The following is a 23555-nucleotide window of genomic DNA, read 5'->3' on the forward strand; positions in this document are numbered from 1 at the left end:
ATTACAGTCCTCGTTTCTGTAACGGGTCACATTGTTGTAACTGGTATTTAGAACTACCTTCTTCGACTACCCATTCCATATTCCCTTTACCCTCAGCAAGCACCTCAGCTAGTTGTGATTCTCTGCCTAGTGGGGTGACCCAAACCTTCATTCCAGAAGGTTCTGGGCCATTAGTAGTCATGTCGGAATTGGGTTGCTGTAGTTTTCCATTGACTTTAATCACAGGGCATGGTAGTACTAAGGGATACCCTAAGGGATCTCTTGCATTCCAGACATACCCTTTTTTTACCTCCATCATGCAACTTCAATCATATTTCCCCTTATTAGTCAGGGTCAGTCACACCAGCCAATATGGTAACTCCTTTCTTTGCCTGTTGATCCAGAGGTATGAGGAGCCCAAAGTGGCTGGGGGCATTCTTAACTTCCAATTCAATGGAATCTGTGTTGTGTCTCCAGGTGGAAGTATTCTTCCCTTTGGATCTAAGACCTCTAGACCCACAGAGCATAAGGTCATGGGGACAGGAAGGAAAAGTTTTGCGAGTGGGTCACTATGGATAATAGTGAGTGGTGCCACTCCATTCCTACCCCTTGATTCCTAGATTCATGAATTCTGGATATGGGAGAAACAGCACCATATATTGGACACTGGTTTAGAGCATATACAGCCTCCCGGAGAACATTGCTCAACCCTGCAAAGTATCGCCATCTAGTGGGCACTGTAATTGTGTCTTTAGGAGGCCACTCTATCGTTGTATCAAGATAACTGCTTCAGGATGATGAGGAACATGATAAGACCAGTGAATTCCATGAGCATGGGCCCATTGCCGCACTTCATTTGCTGCAAAGTGAGTCCCGTGATCCAAGGAATGCTGTGTGGGATACCAGTGGATAAGGCATTCTCTGAGTTCATAGATTGTAGTTTTGGCAGAAGCATTGTGTGCAGGGAAGGCAAATCCAGATTCAGAGTGTCATTCTAGTAAGAACAAAATGCTGCCCTTTCCATGATGGAAGTGGTCCAGCGTAATCAACCAACCACCAGGTTGCTGGCTGATCACCTCAAGGAGTGGTGTCATATCAGGGACTCATTGTTGGTCTCTGCTGCTTGCAGATTGGGCACTCAGCAGTGGCTGTAGCCAAGTGGGCCTTGGTGAGTTGAAGTCCATTTTGCTGAGCCTATGCATAACTTCCATCCCTGCCACCATGACTACTTTGTTTATGAGCCCATTGGGCAATGATGAGAGTGGCTGGGGAAAGAGGATAACTGGTTTCCACAGAACATGTTATCCTACCCATTTGATTGTTAAAATCCTCCTCTGCTGAGGTCACCCTTTGGTGAGCATACACATCAGACACAAGTATCTTCACTTCTTTGGCCCTTTCAGAGATGTTATCCACATATCTTCTCCCCCTAAATGCTTGTCTCCAATTTCCAATCATGTTCCTTCTAAGTCCCTAACCATCCAGACAAACCATTGGTCGCAATGCAGGAATCGGTATACAATCAGACATCTGACCATTTCTCTTTCCAAGCAAAGAGAACAACCAGATGCAGTGCTCAAAGTTCTGTACATTGGGAGGATTTCTCTTCACCAGTGTCCTTCAGGGAAGTCCCAAAAAGGGCTGCAGCACTACCACTGTTCACTTTCAAGTGGTGCCTGCATATCGCACGGAACCATCCGTAAACCAGGCATGAGTGTTCTCTTCCTCACTCAACTGATCATAAGGAGCTCCCCATGAGGCCATAGGTGCAAACTGGGAGAGCACCGGTAATGAGACGGGTGGAGACCATGGGCATTTGAGCCACTTCCTCATACAATTTACTTGTGTCACGTCCTGTACGGGCCCGATTTTGTATATACCACTTCCATTTAATGATGGAGTGCTGCTGTGCATGTCTAACTTTATGTGGGTCAGACAACACCCAGTTCATGAGGGGCAGCTCAGACCACATGGTGACTTGGTGTCCCATGGTTAAGCGTTCAATCTCTACTAAGGCCCAGTAACAAACCAAAACTGTTTCTCAAAAGGAGAGTAATCTGCAGAGAATGGAAGGGCTTTGCTCCAAAATCCTAAGGGTCTATGCTGTGATTCACTGATAGGGGCCTGCCAAAGACTCCAAACAGCATCTCTGTCTTCCACTGACACTTCAAGCACCATTAGATCAGCTGGATCATATGGCCCAAGTGGCAGAGTGTCTTGCACAGCAGCCCAAAACTGTTGCAGAGCCTTCTCTTGTTCTGGGCCTCACTCAAAACTAGCAGCTTTTCAAGTCACTTGCTAAATAGGCCAGAGTAGCACACTCTAATGAGGGACATTGCCTTCAAAATCCAAAGAGGCCCAACAGGCGTTGTACCTTCTTTTTAGTTGTAGGAGAGGCCGGTTGTAACAACTTATCCTTCGCTTTAGAAGGAATATCTCAACATGCCCCACACCACTGAACTCCTAGAAATTTCACTGAGGTGGAAGATGCCTGAATTTTTGTCTCATTAATTTCCCATCCTTTAGCACACAAATGTTGGTTAGCAAGAAGTCTAGAGTCATTGACACTTCTTCCTTACTAGCTCCAATCACCATAATGTCATCAATGACTGGACCTGTGTGACGTCTTATGGAAAAGAAAGGCTATCAAGGTCCCTGCAGACTAAATTATGACATAAGGTGGTGAATTGATATACCTCTGAGGTGGGACACTGAAGGTGTATTGCTGGCCTTGCCAGCTGAAGGAAAACTTCTGGTGTTTCTTCAAAAGCACAATCAAGAAAAGGCATTGGCCAGATCAATAGCTGCATACTAGGTACCAGAAGATGTATTAATTTGCTCAAGCAATGAAACCACATCTGGAACAGCAACTGCAATTGAAGACACCACCTGGTTAAGTTTACAATAATCTGCTGTCAATTTCCAAGATCCATCTGTTTTTTGCACAGGCCAAATAGGCAAGTTGTATGGGGATATGGTAGAAATCATCATCCCTGCATCCTTCAGGTTCTTGATGGTGGCAGTAATATTTGCAGTCCCTCCAGGAATGTGATATTGCTTTTGGATTACTATTTTCCTAGCTAGGGGTGGTTCTCGCAGTTTATTAAGATAGGATTATGCCTACAGTGGAGCCCTGGTGGCACAGTGGTGAAGAGCTCGGCTGCTAACCAAAAAGGTGGGCAGTTTGAATCCACTAGCCGCTCCTTGGAAACCCTGTGGGGCAGTTCTACTGTGTCCCATAGGATCGCTATGAGTCAGAATTGACTCAACGGCAATGGGTAGGGACAGTTCTAATGGCCTCCACTTGGTTTTTCCTACCATAGTAGCCCTTATTCCACTTGTCAAGGATCCAATACAGGGGTTCTGCCAGATGCTGAGTGTATTTATTCCAATTATGCATTCTGGAATGGGGGAAATCACTACAGGATGGGTTCAGGGACCCACTGGACTCACTGTGAGATGAACCTGAGCTAAACTCCATTAATAATCTGACTTCCATACACCCCTACTCTGACTGGTGGGCCACAGTGATGTTTTGGGTCTCCTGGAATAGTGTCCATTCAGAGCTAGTATCCAGTAATCCCTGAAGTCTGACTATTTCCTTTTCCCCAATGAACAGTCACTCTAGTAAAAGGCTGTAGATCCCTTTGGGGAAGGCTGGGTGAAAGATTAACAGTATAAACTTTTGACAGTGCAGTGGGGTCCTTCCTCAAGGGGACCTGGCCTTGCCTTCATTCAAGGGTTTTACTGTAAACTGGCTCAAGTCTGAGAATTGATTGAGGGACCATGACTCACTATTCTGGTGATTCGAGTTAGACTGCTGTTCAGTTGACCTAGAATTCTTCCACTTTTACAGATCAAGTAAGTAGTAGATTTCCCATCTTTTTCACTACTAGGGACACCACGACTAAGTAGCCAACATCATAAGTCTATATGATTAAGACTATTCTGATTACTGCTTTGACTCTACTGTCCATTATGGTAACTATGCCCACCTTGTCTGTGTTGATTGAGTACTGCCACTTGGCCCCTACCACCATGGGGGTCTGGTCAGCCCCACTGTATTTAACCCATTGCCATTGAGTCAATTCTGACTGATAGCGACCCTACAGAACAGAGTAGAACTGCCCCATAGAGTTTCCAAAAAGCTCTAGTGTCTTAATTCAGTTAGGGCCGTTCCCACTGTCAAATCTGACTTACATAAAATAGCAATCACAGCAGTCTTCAAGGATGCTGGGGCTCCCTTCACAAATTTGTTCCTCACCATTGTGATAAAAGGTGTATCCTCTGGTCACTCCATGTGTGGATCTGTGGGTCTAACCTGATAAATCTACTCTAACATGCCAATTTCCCTAAGCCTGTGGGTACCTTCTGCAGTATACCAAGGAAGGTCTGGCAGTTCTTTTGGAAGGTAGTGTACCTCCTCCTGGGTCACACTTCGTACTTCACCTTTTGGGGCTCACTGGGACTTTAGTTATAGGTCTAGAAGCAAAAATGGGTGTTGGGGCTGGGGGTGCATCCTGGGAACATTCAGCAATGTCTTGTAAGGCATCTACCTTAGATGATGCCCCACGCAACACCCCAGGCACTATCTCAGACAAAGACTCTTCAGGCATAGCTGGGTTAATGACGGGATGGAAGGGATAATGGTTTTACTGGGGAAGGTTGCTTAGCTGACAAAGATGAAGTAATCTCTTCAGATGGGAATAAGAGGGCTGTTTCTGTTAGCAGGAGTGTTTCAATGCAATTTTGGGCTTAGTGTTCCCAGCTTCCTGAAAAATCTGCCCATATCTCCCCATCTCAAGTGTCAGCACCCATTTCTTCCCATTCAATCAATGCCCTCACTTTAACTTCAGACACCGTTTGAGGTTGGCAATTCAACTGATGCTGTAATTCAGCCACTCTTAACGATTAGATTGGGCTTGGTTTATTGCACTGTCAGCTCTGTTACTACAAGAAATAAGACTTTCTTTCAGGGCACAAGTGTCAACTTTGTTATCTTATATGTGGCACTTGAGCAGTGACTCTGAAGCCCTGAGCTTGTCTCTTTCTTTCACTACTTTGTCTAATGAAAGTAGGACCAACCAACTAGCTTCTATACTTTTCGTTCTGACAGAATTTTAGAAAAGTATCAAACATGCAGTCACCCAGAGCCTCTCTTCTCACCAATACTTGATCTATTGGTGGTGATATTTTACATATTAATATTGCCATCTCATGCCACGGATTAGCACCACCCTCCTTATTACTGGAGGCAAAGTCATCAGCACCTTTAAGACTAGTCAGACTTGAGAACCAACTTAGAAGATTCATCCTTATGATTTTCTTTCTCTAGAACCACCCTTGGTACCAAACGTTTTGGGCCGGGCTCTCTACAGAAGTAAAACCAGTGATGCATATGTGTATATATATATGTGTGTGTGTGTGTGTGTGTGTGTGTGTGTGTGTATGGAGACAGAGAGATTCAGCTCAAGGAAATGGCTCTCACTGTTGTAGAGGCTGGCAAGTCCCAAGTCTGTAGGTCAGGCATCTGGCTGGAGGCTTCTCCTGACTCACATAGCTGCAGGGGCTGACAAACCCAAGATCAGCAAATCAGACAGTAGACTGCTGCCTCAAGGGCTGTGGAGGCTGACAAATCCAAGATTGGCAAGCAAGGTGGTAGGCTGCTTGTTCACAGGCTGCGGAGTCTGAGAAATCCCAAGATCAGCAGGCAATAAGGCAGGCTGCTGGCTCGTGTCTCAAGAACCGGAGGTCAGATGATGACGAGCTGAATGCAGGATCTAGAGCAAGCAAGTGAGCTTTGTCAGAACGTTCATTTATATATTAGATCAGGCCACACCCCTGAGGAAACTCCTCTTACAGTTGATTGGCTGATCACATCAGCTCATATCATAGAGAATCACTACATCATTACATAACTTCCAAACTACATCATTACACAACTGCCAAACCACTGAGAATCATGGCCCAGCCAGTTGACGCACAACTTTAACCATTACAGCTACAAAAATATTTTCTGAATTACAATCTTCTTCTAGGTCTACTAGCAACTCATTGTATTTGTTATATTCTGTTTGTATAATGGATTGTTATGTTTTGGGAATTTTCCAATGGTTGTAGCATTCTAAAACGGTGAAAATTACATTGATTTTTAAGTAAGTTAACGTTATTCCTTAAAATTACTTTCCCGAATAAAAGCTTTGGTAGAGCCTCTTGAATGCCTTCTGTGCTTAAAGTGCTGTAACAGATAAATGTAGTAACTTGAATTGTATCCCCCAAAAATATGTCTATCAACTTGGTTAGGCCATGATTCCCAGTATTGTGTGGTTGTCCTCCATTTTGTGATGTAATTTTCCTATATATTGTAAATCCTAATCTCTGCCTGTAGTTAATGAGGCAAGATTAGATTATGTTAAAGAGGATTAGGGTGAGATATAACACCCTTACTCAGGTTACATCCCTGATCCAATCTAAAGGGAGTTTCCCTGGGGTGTGGCCTGCATCATCTTTTATCTTACAAGAGATAAAAGGAAAGGGAAAGGAACAGAGAGTGGAGACTTCATACCACCAAGAAAGCAGCGCCGGGAGCAGAGCGCATCCTTTGGACCTAGAGTTCCTGAACGGAGAAGCTCTTAGACCAGGGGAAGATTGATGACAAGGACCTTCCTCCAGAGCCAACAGAGAGAGAAAGCCTTCCCTTGGAGCTGATGCTCTGAATTTGGCCTTGTAGCCTACTAGACCTGTGAGAGAATCAGTTTCTCTTTGTTAAAGCCACCCACTTGTGGTATTTCTGTCATAGCAGCACTAGATAACTAAGGCATTGACCTTTTGAGTTGTTTTTGCAGTATATGTTATACTTCTTGCCAATTAAATAAAATACACACCTGGATGATGTATCTTAAATTTTATTATAAAAATTTTCAAACATGGACAACAATTGAAATAATAGGAATGCCTATATACCTACCACCTTATTAAAGAACAGTTTTTTTAAGAAAGTTACAGTTATGACTCTTTTACTACTATAAAGTGAGTAAGTGTCAAATATTTTATTTAACTCATTAATTAATTAAGGAATCAGAGAGATATTATGTCCTAATCAGAGGAGAATCTACAGAATAGATCACTACATTGATAGATATCTACATTGATAGATCACTTAGAATGCTGAAATGACTTTGCGTAGTAGGTGTAGAACTCTTCGTCTACTGTGGGAAAAGGAAGTCAGTTGAACCTCCAGTAGGCATTTCTATGGACGAAAATTAATTTGCATTACTATTAGTTTTATCCAGAGCCCTGGTGGTGCAGTGGTTAAGTGCTCAGAAGCTAACCAAAAGGTTGACAGTTTGAACCCACCAGCCACTCTGTGGGAGAAAGATGTGGCAGTCTGCTTCTGTGAAGATTACAGCCTTGGAAACCCTATGGGGCAGTTCTACTCTGTCCTGTAGGGTCGCTATGAGTCAGAATCAACTTGATTGCAATGGGTGAGTGATAAGTATTATACAATTTACAGGTTTTCTACTCTTTACAGGGTGTAAATAGCTCACCCAGTAATCTTTCGTTCCATTTAAAAGTATTTTTCACAATTTTTCTCTACAGTTTCCCTCTTCTGCGATCAAAATACACTCAGAGATTATTCTTCATAACATAATAAGGTTGATCTTGTTAGGTATTGCTTGAGTGTTTACATAAGGCCAGCAAGAGTGCTTTTAGGCCTTCTTAACTATATTTTATAAAATCTAGAGCCATATGTTATCGTTAGCTGCTGTGGAATTGGTCCCCAACTCATGGTGACCCCATGCACAGGGGAATGAAATACTGCCTGGTCCTGCGCCATCTTCATGATGGGTTGAGGATAGGACCATTGTGATCCATAGGGTTTTTGCTGGTTGATATTTGGAAGTAGATTGCCAGGCCTTTCTTCCTAGCCCATCTTAGTCTGGAAGCTCTACTGAAACCTGTTCAGCATCATAGCTAGATGCAGTCCTTCACTGACAGGGGGGTGGTGCTGCACATGAGGTGTGTTGGCTGGAAATTGAACCTGGGTCTTCTGTATGGAAGGCAGAATTCCACCACTGAACCACTGTCTGAATATTTTCATAAGGAATTTCAGACTGAATTTTTAAACACTAGTATTTGCTATCCTGAGGCTAAGAAACCAAACCCAACAAACTTCTTCCACCGGATTTCATCTGCAGCATTTCTGTATTTGGGTGTATTTCTCTTCTTGAGTTCCCCAAAATATCCCAAAGTTCCTAGCGTTTCAGAATGTGAACTTTTTTAGCACACATAAGCTGGGGACTCTGTAAACTAGGTAACAGTCTAGTTTTCCCAAGAGTACTTTGTAGGCATAGCCAAAACAAACCCGTTCTGGTCGAGTCAATTCTGACTCATAGTGACCCTATAAGAGAGAGTAGAACTGCCCCATAGGGTTTCCAAGGAGCGGCTAGTGGATTCAAACTGCCCACCTTTTGGTTAGCAGCCGAGCTCTTAACCACTGTGCCCCCAGGGCTCCACTATAGGCACAATCCTATCTTAATAAACTGTCTAAATTTTCTCTGGTAACTTTTGATGTTTGCCTTCTCTAAATTGGATCCTAAATACAGAAAAAATAAAACTTTAAGGGTATATTTTATACGTAAAATTGTCTTTGAGATATGTAAAGTTTCATAGGAAGAATTGTGAAATCAAAAGTCCCACTAAGCATATCCTAGGCAAAAATTAAATAGATAAAATATAATAAATATAAATATTTCAGAAATTATATGCTTTTTAGAAAATCTCTAATATTGTTAATCCTTAATAGGTTTTACCTTCAGGAAAACACTGACCAAAACTCTTATGTATTCTGATGAGTTTTCTTATAAACACTGACCAAAACTCTTATGTATTCTGCTGAGTTTTCTTATATTTAGCATGTCTAGTGGTTCTTTGCTAATACCTAGACAACAACAATACAGTGTTAGCAGCCGTCATAATTTCAGTTATTATTTAAAATGTTAACTTGATCAGGGTCTAACTTGTATAATAGCATTTTCTAGGCAATGGTTTTGGGGATGCACATCACACTTATCTATGAACAGTTATAAAATTATAGATGTCCGGGACCTAATCCAGACTTAGAGAATCTCTTTTCTTGATGTTGTGGTATAGTCTTAGTATATGTCTGTTGCTTCTCAGGATTATTAGGCTATGTCTCAAGATTTTCCCCCTGTATAAAAATTATGTTGATCCTTTTATAAATAGATCTTTTTGTTTTTTATAAATCAGAGGTAACATTCACTGACTTCTTTGAAAATAAGCTTAATCACTATCCTTAAAGAAATTTTGTCTAATTGTTGTTGGTAACGGCTTTTTTATTGCTTTCCTCGCCACAAAACCACCAGATGTCCTTGTCAGTTGCGATATTCCTGTCCTGAACTCTTATCAGGCCTTTCACATTAGGAATTGTCAGTAATAAACCAGCCACAGCTGTTTTCAGTTGACAGCTAGTTCTGTTTTTTTCTGACGCTTGCCTGAATGCTCCCAGTCATCTACAGGCCAGAGTTTGTGTCCTCTTCAAAGGACTAAGAAGGTACCAGGTCATTTGAACGCTTGATGCTGCAGAGAACGAACTACTGAATACAGGCTTCCAGCGGCATCACTTAGACAACCTTCAGACCGGACACCTTGGGGCCGAGTCAGGATTTCCAGACCATGTTTTAGTCAAAAAGCTGACAGTTTGATGAGACTGCTAACTTGAGATCCAACAGAACAAGAATTACACAGAAACAAGTAAACTGACAAAAAGCGATTTTACTGTCGTGGTGAATTTAGAGTATTGTTTTAGTGCCCTATTTTCTGAATATATAAAAAAGCCCATTCTCTTTCTTTTTAAGCTATCTGTAATTCATAACAACAAAAAACAAACCATTTTAAAATGATATCTGATTCTCAATAATTGTCTCAAAATTCAGAAACTCTTACTAAGTCCCCTTATTTTTCATGGCTATATGGTTATTTGTATAGTTTTAGAATATGTTTCTCTTCTCACTAGGATATAGTTGGAAAATTTGGTTTTGCAATCAATGCCTTCTGTATATTTTTTCTTTCCATTTAGAGTTCCATTTTGAGTTTTGACTTTCTTTGTAAAAATAGTTTCCCTCCCTCAGCCTGAGATGGGATATACTATCGAATCTTTGGTTGAATTGCAGCTATCCTTCCTTCTGAACCCTAGGAATGAATAGGCGTCCTGTTTATGTTTCTCTTTTCTTGAATGAGATTTATAGATATTAATAAATGCTAAGGCAATTAATGCAAGAATCCCTGACTCATTGACCATCAAATTACATCAAAAAAATTCTAGTTCCATGAAGTTTGTTCTCATTAGATGTCTGTTTCTATTCAGAAGATGCTTTAGTCTTCACAAAATATCTAAAGATAAAATATTCAATAAATACTGGAATTTATGAATCCTGTTCAGACCCTTCATAAGCAAACATTAAATTTTGTTCTTTTTCTCTTTCTCTAAAATGCCAGTCCTGTTTGATATTAAAGATGTTTTATATATTTAGTACATTAAATATTAAACATGTTTTTCTCTTAAAAAGAAGTATTAAAGAGGACAGTATTTTACTTCAGCCTTCTTATGCTATGAATGTCTTAGCCCTCACAATCTGGTACTCTGTGTGTGTGTGTGTGTGTGTGTGTGTGTGTGTTCAATAAAGGAAGAGAATAAGAGTCCTAAAGAAGTCCAGGTCAACACAGATGATCAAACTGTTAAAGCACTTTTGAGCCTGGCTTCTGGTTGCAAAAACAACGTCACTGTGCTACCTCAGGTACTTATGAGTTTATTGTTAGAATTATAAATGAACTTTTGACCTTGTGTTTAGGCCTCTTGGAGACCTTAATATCTTCAGGACACAGCCATAAACATTTCAAGGAGTCTGAAGTTCACTCTGCTGATTAAGCAAGAATTCTAGTCGTGATCTCTTTGAAGAGTTGTCCGTTGGTCCCTGTTCTAACGCACAGCTATTAATGTAGCTTTACTTGTTTGTATGTCTTTCTACTTCTATTTGTGCTTCCAACTGCTAGCTCTCTTTTCAGACTCTCAAAGAAAAGGAATGTAATCCACTTTATTCACCATTGTTCACAATAGTTAAATCTTCTGTGCCAAGCCACCTCATAGGTCTATCAGCAGCTTAGAGATTGGCTGTTCAAATAAGCTATGAAAGAAAATTGATAGGGCTGTTTCCTCAGCAACCTTGGAATGAGCAGATTTCTCGAGTTTGATAGATTCTTTCCGTATAAGCATTCTTAAAGGTCCATAATCACTTCAGTATAAATATTGACAAAATACCTAATATCTACTATAATTAATATCCCAAAAAGTTGGTATATCTGTGTCTGTATGTGTGTATTAGCATTTGTTTTCCATTTTGCATTTATCCATTTATAATAAATATTTAACAAATATTTTTTGAGGGCTTATTGTCTACCAAGCACTGGTCTAGGTGTTTTTGTAAAGCAAACAAAAATTACTGCCCTCATGGAGCTATATTCTATATTTCAGAGAGTGGCAGAGATAGACTATAAACAGGATAAATAAAAATACATAGTGTGATAAATGTTAAGAAGAAACTTAAAAGAAGGAAATCATGATCAGGTATGTTGGCAAAGAGCTGCAGTTTTATGTAGGTGGGCAGTCTTCCTGAGAAGGTGCCTTTTGAGTAAAGACCTTGTTATAGATTGAATTGTGTCCCCCAAAAATGTGTGTCAACTTACCTAGGCCATGATTCCCTCTATTGTGTGATTGTCCACCATTTTGTCGTCTGATGTGATTTTCTATGCGTTGTAAATCCTACCTCCAAGATGTTGATGAGGCAGAATTAGAGGCAGTTATGTTAATGAGGCAGGACTCAATCTACAAGATTAGGTTGTCTTGAGTCAATCTCTTTTGAGATATAAAAGAGAGAAGTGAGCAGAAAGACTGGGGGGACCTCATTACCACCAAGCAAGAAGAACCAGCAGCGTGACCCAGGACCCCTGTGCTGAGAAGCTCCTAGACCAGGGGAAGATTGATGACAAGGACCTTCCCCCAGAACCGACAGAGAGAGAAACCTTTCCCCTGGAGCTGGCACCCTGAATTCAGACTTCTAGCCTCCTAAACTATGAAAGAATAAATTTTTCTTTCTTAAAGCCATCCACTTGTGGTATTTCTGTTATAGCAGCACTGGACAACTCAGACAGACCTAAAGGGGATTAGAGAGTGAGCCCTGTGGATATCTGGGGAAAGAACATCCCAGACAGAACAAACAATAGACCGAAAGGCCCGGGCTGGTGGTACGCTTGTCGTGTTCATGGAACAGTGTAACTGGAGCATTGTGGGTGAGAGGAGCGTAGTAGTAGATGGACACCTTGTGTAGGGCCTTTTATTCAGAGTGGTGTGTGAATCCACTGGAGGCTTTGAGGAGCAGAGTGAACATGATTTAACCTGTATTTTAACAGGATGACTCTGGTCTCTGTGTTAAGCATAAATTGAAGTTTCAAGGATTTTAGTGGGGAAACTACTTAAGAGGCTTTTACAGTAATCTCTGTGAGAGATAATAGGATGTTAAGAGTGGATGTGGTGAGAAGCAATCAGATGCTGTATATATTTGGAAGATTGAGTTGACAGGATAGATTGATAGGTTGGGTGTGGAGTGTGAGAAAAAAATGAAGAGTCAGTGATGACTAAAATGCTTTTAACATGAGCAAAAATAGAATTGCCATTAACTGAGATGAAGCTGTGGAAGGAGTAGGTTTGGAAAAGAACAGTGGGAGTTTAGTTTTGGACATGTTAAACTTGAGATCCTTAATAGACCTCCAAATGGAGATGTCAAATAGGCAGTAGAATATCTAGGTCTGAAAGTCAGGGAAGAGGTCTATGCTAGAGATATGAAATTGGGAATTGTCAGCATGTAGATGATATTTAAAGCCACAAGGTTACATGAGAGATCACCTACAGAGTCACTATAGGTAAAGAAGAGAAAAGATCCTTGGACTAAGTCATGGAGTGACTGGAGTAATTGGAAATTGAATATTCAATTTAAAACTTAGGCTCATAAAACAGAAACTTAGCATTGTAGAAGTCACGTAGTAGTCAAGATAATTTCCTTTTCCCTTTCTCCTTCACCTCTTGGTCCTAGAAGTGGGGTACTTCCCACAGATGAAACCCCACAGGCTTCTTTTGTATTGTTCTGCAGAAAAAGTGGATGCAACAGAATGGACTCTTCTTGAGCTACTTTGGGTCTGGTCACATCACTGGGCTTGAGTAGATTTTCATTCAAGGGTGGCATCAAAGAGCAAGATTAGGTTTCAGTCAGAATCTTATTTGATAATTAGAAGTCTGTCGCATAAAGGGCTTTGTCATTAGTCGCTGTTGAGTCAGTTCTGATGTGTGTAACAGAACAAAACATCGCCTGGAGGGGACATTTGTTTGCTCTTCTACCTCATGTCCTGTGTTATTTTGGATTGGATTTGGCGTAGTATCTAAGTTTCTATCTCTTGGCCTGTTTTTTTTCCAGGAATATAAACCTTTTTTTTAAAATATATGTATACTCATATAAGTGTTTATTTTTAAGTGATATAACTTTTCAAAAAAACATATTAAAGTTTATTTCTGTGGGAAAAATATTTTTTATATTTTGACTGTTTTTGTTCCTTCTCTTTTGAAATCCCTAGCCAACAAGAACATTAGTCATGACAAGCATGCCATCTGAGTAAGTATAGTTGTTTTGATAACTTTCTACTCTATGTGAAATTTTAGCCTTTTCTTTCATATACTGTAATACTGTGCTTGTAGGCAATTCATAGGTCTATACTGTATCACTGTTACTTTATATAACTAATACCTGAGTTAGAAAATCATTGAAAGTAAAAAGGTGGTTAAATGTGAACAGTTTTGCACTGAAAACTTTCTGAGTTGTTTAGACAGCATTGAAATGTTTTATAGTATTTTTCCATTCCTTTTGTTGCTAAGGGCTTTGCTTGCCCACTACCTCCACCGCCTTACCCCATTAACGTTCAATAGATGGAGTGACACTGGCTGAGATATTTCTCTTAAAGCTTTCAAAGAAGCAATTTGGTAAAAAGCTCTCCACTATGTTATTAAACCACCTGTATACATATTTTGTGGAAGGGTTAATAGCTTGCTGGCACACTCTTATCATCTTCCTTAAACATTTAACACAATAAAGACCATCCAACAAAAATACAGTTCCATATTCTTTGTAACGTATTTTTGAGTTCCTGTGTAAAGGGGAAAACCATGTTTTTTTATATCAGTCATTATTGTTTTAGGTTTTAAGACATTCGTCAAAACATTGGGACATTTCTATGAAAAATATGCTGCAGAAAGAATACATGTTTACAACACTTCTTATAACAGGATGTTTTTCCTGCCCATGGCATGAGGTTAAAAGGATTGATAATTTAAACTCTATGCTTTATATAATGAAATTTTTGAGTTTGTAAATGCATTATGAATTGTACTGAATATTCTAAATAAGCTAATACAGAAATGGATATTGAATATGGGTGTAATTTTTTAATTGTAGTAAATATATAGGTAAGAAAACATTTGCCATTTCAACAATCTTCACATACATGGTTCTGTAACATTAAATATATGTTCATTATGTTGTTAAAAGTCTACTCTTTTGCCTAAATAAAAAACATTAATAACTAGTCATTTTCTCAGTCAAAAGTTTAAAAATAATATGTTTTCTTTAGGCCACATTCTCTTACTACTTTTTTTCCCACATATATTCCTTGTCTGAAATTAAGAACAGGACCTGAACGTTCTGGTGCTATAGTGAGTAACCATGTCTTGCAAAGGCCCTTGTTACCACAGCTGCCAGGCTTGGGATGGAAAGAGTCATAGATATTCAGAAGTGAAGCGTTCTGGAGAACATCTAGTTTAGAGGCTTTCACTTCTTTTTGTTTTTGTTCTTTTCAAATTAAGTATTTTCCACAACTTCAATAAGTACAGATTCTCTGGTTGAAGTAGTACTGGGGCCCAGGTTTTGGCCCATTCATCTTCTCTACTATAGGGAAGTCTAAGAATTTAAACCTGTGATATAGGTCAACCCTTTCATTTTTCGAATAAAGAAACCGAGGTCTTAAAGTTTATATTCCTAAGATCCTGAGAGATAAAACTAAGAAATGACATAATGTAGAAAGAAGAGTCTGTATGAGTCTGTGTAAGCATGGACAATAGCAGTCTCTTTTCTTTTGTGATATAATTTTTGGAGAGGAGAGGATTTTCCTTCTTAACTCATTGTGTATGTCGTAGAGTGGCTTAGAAGGCCCCCTGTATCTTTTGTATTTCACTGGGGATTTCCAAAACATGAGGGGAGAGAGAGAAGCAATGTATCAACAACTAAAGGCATTAGAAAGGTGATTGTTAAAGGAAGAGAGGAAGAAATGAGAGTTATTTGGTGAGGAAGTTGGATATGAATAATAGTAATGATAATAGAATGTTTAAGGCATGCAGGGAATGAGAGACCAGAGATAAACAACAGTGAGCTTTGTGAAAACAAGGAGCCTCTGTCAAATTTCCCAAAAGGTTTGATCTGATAATTTTAAAAGGGCCTTCCCCCTGTCCCGTTAGCAAAAAAAACTATATTTGACTCTCAGTAAATGTGATATTTTCAAAATAAAATGTATAAGTGAGTAGCTTCGTCCTGACTATGCACAAATTAGTTCAAATGGGTCTGAAATGTAAATAATTGGTATAGTGGAAAGAGAATTGGGCTGATGTCTGGTGGTCTCCGTTACTAACCAGTCCAGTGGCCACAGACCTCAGTTTTCTCATCCATTAAAACTGATAGTTGAGTTTGAGATCTTAAGGCTTTTTTCCCCCAAATTTCAAGTCGTCGACTGTAAAGAAATTAAGACATAAGCACTGTAGCAGAAATCAATTTAAAATTCTAACTTTCTAGTGTTTTTTTGTTCGTTTGTTTTCTTCTTTTCAGTATAATCCCCTTGGCGTTCGTGTGCAGGAAACATATTCATTTTGCTGATTTTTTTTTTCTATTTGACAGAAAGCAGAATGTTGTCATTCAAGTAGTGAATAAATTGAAAGGCTTTTCATTTTCACGGGAAGTGTGTGAAACTACCACCCACGTGGTCACAGGGAAGCCTCTTCGAACTCTGAATGTGCTGCTGGGAATTGCACGTGGCTGCTGGATTCTTTCTTATGAATGGGTAAGCCCTGTGTCTGACTTAGGTATTTTAGAAACAGAAGACATTTTGTAGATTTGGTCATTCTGAGGTGATGACACCAAGACCCCTGCCAATGTCCGTCTTTATAATTCTTTATTACCACATTTCCCGTGAGCACTCAATGCCACCTTTTGCTTGAACTCTTCTGCCTTTGGATTATCGCCCTTTGGCCAGTACTAAACGCTTGGGGAGCAGGAGTCTGGTGAGGATGGGGAGCGAGAAAGTGAGTAGCCTTTCAGGATACAGACCTACAGACCTCTCAGCCACTGGCAGATAGAAAATTAGAGCAGAGGGGGAATGAAAATGCAAAATGAGTGTTCTTACCGTCAAGTGAACTTCCTTCCATGTTTGACTGAGAAATTATGTGACCTATAGTGATAGTTTAAAAAGCCAAAAGAATTCAATGATTGTTTTTACAGATGGATTTACTTAGGACAAAACATGTTCATGCAATCCCATTTGGATATGTTTTATCTTATGCATATCTGTCTCTAGCATTATTTGCCCTTATCTCTGTGTATCAAGATAGTTTTATTTAAAATCTGTAATTGTTTTCATTATTCATAAAAATAGAAATTGTCTGTTATTCTATTATTACTTTGATCCTCAACTATGGTGCTCCACAGCATTGCTGTATGATCTGGGTAGCATCATTTGTTACTTTCGTTACTCTTTTACATCTATTAACTAGCCACCTTTTCTCCTCCCCCCAAGAATGTGTTATATTAATACTACGTTAATTAAAACTAGTAGAACTATGATATGCAGTAAATTACAGATGTATTTTTTGCAAATGGCCTGGTCTTTCTTCTGTGCCATAGTTTATTTTTGAGACTCGCTACTACAAGAGGTTTAAGAGATTAGTGCTTAAAAGTAATAAAGTGGAAAAGGTTGAAATTCCAAACAAAGTAGTATTTGCATTAGTGGCAACTGGGAAATGCTTCACTAGTTGTATATATACAAGTACTACTTTATTTGTATGTAATATACTTTATGACTCTATGAATAAATTCCTTGTTTGTTTTTTCTCTTAATTCAAAATGTCTCCGGATCTTCATCAATCAACTCTTCGTTCCCTCATGTCTGGGGTGGGGGTGGGGGGGTCATTCTTTATGCTTTATGAAGATACTTATCTATACTTGATTCTGTACTCAACCTTTTGTTCTTGAACTTTGAAAGGACCAGGGAGATTAGACATGAAAATCAGCTTTTAGTTTTGACATCCGTAAGAGACCAAAATCTTAGCTGCCTACATGTCTCTGCTCAGTGTACCGCCAATATTCCTCCACTAATGATGTGTAGGAAACCCGGGTAGCGTAGTGGTTAAGAGCTACGACCGCTAACCAAAAGGTCAGCAGTTGGAATTTACCAGGCACTCCCTGTAAACTGTCTGGGACAGTTCTACTTTGTCCTATAGGGTCGCTATGAGTTGAAATCGACTCAACGGCAATGTGTTTGGTTTGGGGCTGGTTTAATGATATATAAAGTAGCCCTGGTATCACAATGGTTAAGCACTCGGCTGCTAACCAAAAGGCCAGCGATTCTTAAGTTCATAAAGCGTAGGCGTACGGTGTAACAAATTGTAACGCTAACACCCGCGTGACCGCCGTGCAGAGCAAGACAAGTTACCACCCCCCACACTCCAGAAGCCCTTTGTGCACTCCCCCCCCATTCCCTTAAAGGAAATCGTGTCGTTATTTTTTTAATAGATGGTTGGTTTGAGTCAGCATCCTAACATCCTCTAGTACGTTTTCCACATAGCTGTAAGAGTTATTTTTTAATTATGCTGGTTATTAGTTATTTTTGATTATGTTGGTTAAACCCCTTCAATGGCTTCCCATTGCAGTTAGCCTGAATTTCTAAATCCTTAACATGGCCCAGATTATCTGGCTTCCTTATCTTTCTTGGTATTTATTCTTCATTCTCTCTCCCCCTCATTCCTTCTCAGCTACACCGGTCTGTATTCTGATTCTCCAGGGAGCCAAACACTTTACCTTTAGGAGGCTTTTGCATATGTATTGCTTGCCCTTCTGTCCTACGCCTGCTCACCTTTCCTCTCACCTTATGTTTCTTCTTTTGGAAAATCTTCTCTGGCCCGCCCTACCCAAATAGGTTTGGGTCTATTTTGTATGTTTTTAGGTAACGTTTGTCAAAACTACAATGAAGTAATTATTTATATAATTATTTGCTTAGCTCCGCCCCCTCCCCTTTAAGACCAGAAGCTACAGGAAGTCAAGCTCTGTGTCTGTTTTGTTCACCTTCACATCCTCTGCTCCTGGTCCGTAAGTGTTTGTGGAGTGAAGGAATAATGCAGGTTATATAAGAAGAATTTTATTTTATGTAAGGAATACCATATTGCATCTTGGAGGACTTTCTCCCCCAATTCCTCATTTCCTTTTCAGTATATGCATATGCATGTTTTTAGTTCAAGAATAGTTATCATTGTATCAATTGTTGTTGTTGCTGGGTGCTGTCGAGTTGTTTCCAGCTCATAGCGACCCCATGTGCAACACAACAAAATGTTGCTCGGTCCTTGCCACACGCGTAATCGTTGCTATGTTTTAGCCCATTGTTGCAGCCACTGTGTCAATTCATCTTGCCAAGAGTCTTCCTTCTTTTTCACTGACCCTTAACTTTACCAAGCATGATGTTCTTCTCACCACTGTTAAATTATAAGTTATATGTGTTGTATCTCAGATATAAACTAAAACCAAATCCATTGCCATTGAGTCAATTCCAACTCGTAGTGATCCTATAGGACAGAGTAGAACTGCCCCATAGGGTTTCCAAGGAGCAGCTGGTGGACTTGAACTGCCAACCTTTAGGTTAGCAGCCAAGCTCTTACCACTGTGCCACCAGGGCTCCATCTCAGATACCGTATATTGGAAAGAACATTAAAGAAAGATCCTTAATATGCTAAGTAAGTTGACGGTAGTCCCTTCTATCTGATTGTTTCCCATCAATTTCTCTCAAGGAAACTATTATTTTAGAAAATCCACAGCATTTATATTCATGCTACCTGTGGGATGGAGTGGATACCCTAGTGGTGCAGTGGTTAAGAGCTATGGCTGCTAACCAAAAGGTCAGCAGTTCACATCCACCAGGAGCTCCTCAGAAACTATGAAGCAGTTCTGCTCTGTCCTATAGGGTAGTCATAGGGTCGCTATGAGTCTCTCGAATTGACTCGACAGCAACGGGTTTGGTTTTTTTGGTTTATGGGATGGAGTGGTGATGTTCTACTTATGTACAGTTAACTTACATGCTGAGCTCAAAGTCACCTTCCCCCTCAACTTGCAACTGCACTCCTCACACTAACAATAGCAAACATATCTATTAAATAGTGTGATGACATGAGATTGACAGTAATATGTTATGAGGTAGACACCCTTTGACAACAGGAACACTTTAGAACCCTCTGTTGTTAGTTACCATCCAGTAGATTCTGACTCACGGTGACCCCATGTATAACAGAACGAAATGTTGCCCAGCCCTGCGTCATGTTCACGACCATTGATATGCTCAAGTCCATTGCTTTGGCCACTGTGTATTTTGAGTACCTTCCAACCTAGGAAGGAGCCCTGGTGGTGCAGTGGTTAAGCACTCAACTGCTATCTGAAAGGTCAGTGGTTCAAACCCACCAGCCTGCTCCACGGGAGAAAGATGTGGCAGTCTGCTTCCGTAAGGATTTACAGCCTCAGAAACCCTATGGGGCAGTTCTACTCTGTCCTATAGGGTTGCCATGAGTCGGAATCGGCTCAACAGCAGTGGGTTTGGTTGTGTTTCAGTCCAACCTAGGGGGTCATCTTCTAGCACTATATCGGACAATAATCTGTTGTGATCCATAGGATCTTTACTGGCTAATTTTCTACGTAGATTGCCAGGCCTTTCTTCCTAGTCTTAGTCTGGAAGCTCCATTGAAACCTGTCCACTGTGGGTGACCCTGCTAGTATTTGAAATAATAGTGTATAGCTTCTAGTTTCCTGACAACACACAAGCCACCACAGTATGAAAAATGAGTGATGATAGAATACTCACACTCATTTTGGGGGGAGATTTAATTTTCTTATTAGAGGAAGGATGATTTGGATTCTTAGGCATCTGCAGACTTTCTTTCTTTAATCTAGTCTCAAACCTTAGGATATATAACAATTAATGTGCAGCATGATAAATTACACAAAACCATGTATAAATAATGTTTATGGACAATATAAGGGCTTTTCATAGAAGTTTGCTTGTAAGCAATTTTCACTTTGACTCTGACTTGAAAATTTAACCCTCTTTAATGTAGTTCTGCTGTATACATTGAGAATCTTTTTTTAAACATTGTTAATGATGATAGCCTAATTAACATAATTATTATTTGGTATAAAGTCAATTTTGTTCTCTGATTTGTAGGTCATTTGGGTATATAACCTTCTTGTAAAATATTTATACTACAAAGAATCATGAAAAACTATCCTTTTAAACCATTACAGGTATAACTGATAGCAACATGATTGCTTGTGAAATATATAGTCTGATTCATTGTTACAATCCAAGATGAGGTCCACTTCTAAAGACACGTTGATAAGTAAAGCCGAATGAACTGAGGCTTGCATACCATGCTACCAGTGAGTACATTGGTTACTTTATAGCATTTAATATTTTGAATAATATTAGTTAGCATTGAAGGTGACTTATTTGCGTTACAATAAGCACCTGTTTATATTTTTTTGCATTAAAGAATTGTTAGATATGTCCACTATATTTATGTTGAGTTTTCGACTGGTAGGCGGTAAATGAAGAGTTCTTAGAATTACTAGAAATGATTTTGTTTTCATTTCTAAGTCTGATCTTTTTCAGTAATAAGGCAGGCAAAGCTGTTGTTTATATTTCTAAAGGTAAATTTATTATTTAGTCTTGTAGTAAGTGCATATGATGATATGGACACTTCAAATCTCGACTCTGAAAGACATTATTACATAGAGTTCATGCTTAAAATAATATGCCATGTTGTAGTGGGTATTAAATTGAGCATTTATCGACAGAAATTATGTATGGTGGCAACCTATTACAAAGTCGTGTAAAAGCCATACTTTCAGCAGGACATAAAGGCATACAGTTCATATTATGAATTTTGAGGGGTTCCCACACAGGAGCAAACTCTTGTGTATAGTTAAAGATTCTATGTTTATATTTATTTCACACCAAAGTTGTCATTCTTACCAACATTTGCACTCAGCAAGAGGGACCAGATAGAATACCAGAAAATTCTGATAGACATCTACGCTTTTTTTTTCTTTTTTTCTCCTTTCTTGCCTCTCCTGGTACCAGTCAGCCCTGCACTTTGATCAGGAAGCACTTCCTCGATATTAATGAGAGGGATATAAAAAACCTAAACCTATTGCCGTCGAGTCAATTCTGACTCATAGCGACCCTATAGGACAGAGTAGAACTGCCCTATAGTTTGTAAGGAGTGACTGGTAGATTCGAACTGCTGACCATTTGGTTAACAACCGACCTCGTAACCACTGTGTCACCAGACCTCCATAGACATTTAAATTAAAGAATCACAGAATGCAGTCTGGACTGCAGAGATAGACTAGCACTGTCTGTTTTGGTACCTGGAGCCCCAGGCCCCTTTGCTTCAGAGTGAATGTAGCCTAATAAGTGAGAGAGGTAGGCAGGAATTGGGCAGCCATGGTCTACCCTCTTTCATCAAAAGTGAATGGAGAGAAAAGTTAATGAGCAGACAATTCCCAGAAGAAATACAAATAACTGATAAACCTAAAAAAAGCTATTCACCCTCAGAGATAACAAAGAAATATTAATGAAAATAAATGAAGGATCTTTTTGTCTATCAGATTAAAGAGCAATAATATCTTCTCTTGACAAGCATTCTTTATTTCATTCAACACATATTTCAGTACGCTGCTGTGTTCCAGGCGTTGTCTCAGTCTCTGTGGGTTTGAAGGTGAATTAAATAAAGTTTCTGTCCTCGTGTAGCTTACCTTCTGCTGAGACAATCGACGAGTAAATTGTCGTATAGTGTCAGCTGGTGATAAGTGCTCTGGAGAAAAATGAAGCAAGACAATGAGGTAGAAAATGAACGGGAACGAAGGTACATCTTAGACAAGGTGGACGGAAAAAGCTTCTCTTGTAAGGTAACATTTAGGGAGACCCTCATAAAGTGAAAAAAATTGAGTCTTGCAAAGACTTGTGAAGCCCCAAGGCGGGAACTGGTGTATCTGAGGACTCGCAAGAAGGCTAGATCGGAGAGAGCAAAGAGAAGCAGTAGGAGAAGAAGAGATGAGAGAGCCAGATCATGTAGCGAACTGGCCATGGTGAAGTGTTTGGATTATTTTCCAAGGTTATGAGAAGCCATTTGAAGAGATTTTGATCAGAGCAAGTGACATGGTCTGATTTGTGTTTTTAAAAGGACAGTCTGGCTGCTGTGGAGAACTTACTGTGGAGAAGCAAGAGTGGAATCAGAGAAACCACTTAGGCTATTGCAGTCACAGGCTATGTGAGAGAAAATAGCAGCTTGGATTCAGATGGCAGTAGAAGTAGAGATGGCAAGAGGTACTCAGATTTGGGGTACAGTGAGAAGGCAGAGTTAAGTGGACTTCCTCATGGGTAGGCTGCAGAATGTGAAGGAAATCAAAGATAATTCCTAGGTTTTTGGTTGTGCATCTGTTTAAAAGTTGGTAGCAGGATGATTTAGCAAAGACTGATAATTATTTAAAAGTGATGTGATACAGTGTGTTTCCTTTTCCTACTAAGTACCAAGATAAGCATCATGAAGTCTGTGATAGATACCAGTACCAGGGCAATACATGGCTTTGAAGACAAAATCCATAATGTACCAGCTACAAACAAATTATGGAAAAAGTCACCTGAACCACCTGTTGGAGGCTTACAGTTCCCTGCCTGGTTTAACACAGCGGCCTTTACTCCTGGACTGACTTCCACGGACTGAGTATTGAGTACTGTGACCCCAGGAGCCACATGGCAGCTATGGGACCCCTGCCAAACAGTCAACAGACTCAGCCAGAGGATTCCAAGTGTCCATATTACCGTATGTTAGAGTTATCACATGGTCTTTGCAGACCTGAAGTCTACACATGGGTGTAAATGACTCTGTGCTCCTTCTTCTATCCCTGTCCCCAGTGTAATTTGGGGGATTCTTAAAATGTTCTTTTTGGCTAGCAGTATAAACTTGCCTCCAAGAAAAACATTAGTGAGAATGTTTTTATTTTAGGGCTTGAGTGGTATACTCTGGAAATTTCTTGTAAAGGAGAGTTCCAGAAGTTCTTCAGAATTAAATGATTCTATGTGGCCCAGTTAATCGT

The 23555-nt window shown here is 39.8% G+C and overlaps 1 protein-coding gene across 8 annotated transcripts in view; it reads left to right on the forward strand.

The window, feature by feature from the left end:
* Positions 1–23555, forward strand: part of MCPH1 (microcephalin 1) — a 287857-nt gene that overhangs the window by 94264 nt on the left and 170038 nt on the right. For 4 of the 8 annotated variants that reach the window (XM_023725576.1, XM_023725578.1, XM_023725577.1 and 1 more), the window contains 2 exons: positions 13681–13718; positions 16044–16206. In XM_023725576.1, coding sequence (XP_023581344.1) covers positions 13681–13718; positions 16044–16206 — 201 coding nt within the window. Of the gene's footprint in view, positions 1–13680; positions 13719–16043; positions 16207–20699; positions 20835–22209; positions 23282–23555 lie in introns of those variants that run through there. The other 4 variants (XR_002822987.1, XR_002822989.1, XR_002822986.1 and 1 more) reach the window with 3 other exon arrangements.

Source organism: Trichechus manatus, unplaced genomic scaffold (assembly GCF_000243295.1).
Source record: "Trichechus manatus latirostris isolate Lorelei unplaced genomic scaffold, TriManLat1.0 scaffold00330, whole genome shotgun sequence".
Lineage (NCBI taxonomy): Eukaryota > Metazoa > Chordata > Mammalia > Sirenia > Trichechidae > Trichechus > Trichechus manatus.